Here is a 1,378-nt window from a genome sequence, read left to right on the forward strand (position 1 = left end):
GTGATCTGCCTGCTGGGTGGCAGGGTTGACAGCTGGCGTGCCCGTTGACAGCAGCCGCAGCAGCGCGTCGATTTTGCAAGGTTTCAAGTTTTTTTGGCTGGTCCTCCTCTGGCATTGAGTTTTTGTGCCTGCTCTGCTCGTCCGCTTGTGTAACTGCTGCTAGACCCTTTTTTTGGGTGATCGGCCGGCTTCACAACCAAGACCCTGAGGGGGCCGCGGCCGACGCAGCTTCAAAGCTTACAACGGCACTGCAAACATGGGGCAGTTGTATGATTGTCTTGCAGCCGCACGCAACAAAAGGAGAAGTGAAGCCTGCAACACCAAACATCACACGTGTGTGAACCGCCCTCGTGGGCCGTTCAGCTTCCATAAGAACCCTCAGCTCCTGCCGGCCGACGCCTGCTGCTGCTCCTTGTAGCTGCGCAGCGCTGCCTGCGCGTCTGCCAACCCGCTCAGCGCCGGCTCTGCCTCGGCCGCGGCGGGGCCATGGACCTTCGCGCTGTCAGCCTGCGGTTGCTCCTGCTGCACACGCTCTTGGGCCGCCCCTGCAGCCTCCACGGGTGCGGGCGCGGGTGCCGCCGCGACGCTCGGGCCGAGCGCCTGCCCTGCGGCCTGCTCCTGCTGCTGCACATGCTGTTGCTGCTCCTGCTGCACCTGCTGCTGCTCCTCCTGCTGCCCCTGCGCTTCCTGCTGCTGCTGCTGCTGCTGCTGCGGCGGCGACGGCGGCGGCGGCAGCTGCTCCTGCTGCTGCTGCTGCTGCTGCCGCGCGGCCTCCTCTGCGGCCAGCTGCTGCCTGTACTTGGCGCGCGCCTCCGCCAGCCCGGCCTCCACCAGGGCCTGCTGGCGCCGCTCCTCCGCCGCCTCCGCCGCGTTGGCCGCCTCGACGTCGATCGTCGGCGGCGCACGCGCCGCGGCGGCCGCGGCCTCCTGTGACAGCGGCATGACCGGCGCGCGGCGTCACCGAGCTGGCGCGTGAAGGCTCACTGGTGACAGTCAACAATACAAGCGCACTACCCTGCCACATTCAAGCATCGCGCGGCAAGCAGGGCCTGTCATCCACCCGCCAAGCGCCCTCCCAAGCCCCGCTGGCCTCCAGCAGCGCGTGCCCGCTCAGCAAAATCGCCGCCACTCGCCTCTGCGCGCTTGCGGCTCATGCTGATGGCCTTGTTGGCGCGGTAGATAGCCGGAAACCACTTCTCATTGCCCTCAGACAGCACGGTCAGCCCAAACACGGTCACCGCGCCGCCGATGAAGCCGACCCAGACGGTGCCCTTGTCAACCGCCTGCTTTGGCAGGGGCTTGGCCAGCGTGGTGACCTGGGAGGCGGGCACAGTCTGCGGGAGCGGACGGGACAGAGGGGGAGGCGGCACGGGTCGGG

General features: G+C 67.6%; 2 protein-coding genes across 2 annotated transcripts in view; both read right to left on the minus strand.

Moving 5' to 3' along the window:
* Positions 1–378: 378 nt before the first annotated feature.
* MNEG_12450 (hypothetical protein) lies at positions 379–942 on the minus strand (the record flags this gene model as incomplete). The annotated part of the gene is made up of 1 exon (XM_014039075.1): positions 379–942. One exon carries the CDS (start codon positions 940–942, stop codon positions 379–381), a length of 564 nt encoding a protein of 187 aa, XP_013894529.1.
* A 110-nt stretch (positions 943–1,052) lies between these two features.
* The window catches only part of MNEG_12451 (hypothetical protein), a gene marked incomplete at both ends in the record, with an annotated part of 1,495 nt that continues 1,169 nt past the window's right edge, over positions 1,053–1,378 (minus strand). The window contains one exon of the mRNA XM_014039076.1: positions 1,053–1,334. Coding sequence (XP_013894530.1) covers positions 1,053–1,334 — 282 coding nt within the window. The remainder of the gene's footprint in view (positions 1,335–1,378) is intronic.

This window comes from Monoraphidium neglectum (assembly GCF_000611645.1).
Source record: "Monoraphidium neglectum strain SAG 48.87 unplaced genomic scaffold scaffold03250, whole genome shotgun sequence".
NCBI lineage: Eukaryota > Viridiplantae > Chlorophyta > Chlorophyceae > Sphaeropleales > Selenastraceae > Monoraphidium > Monoraphidium neglectum.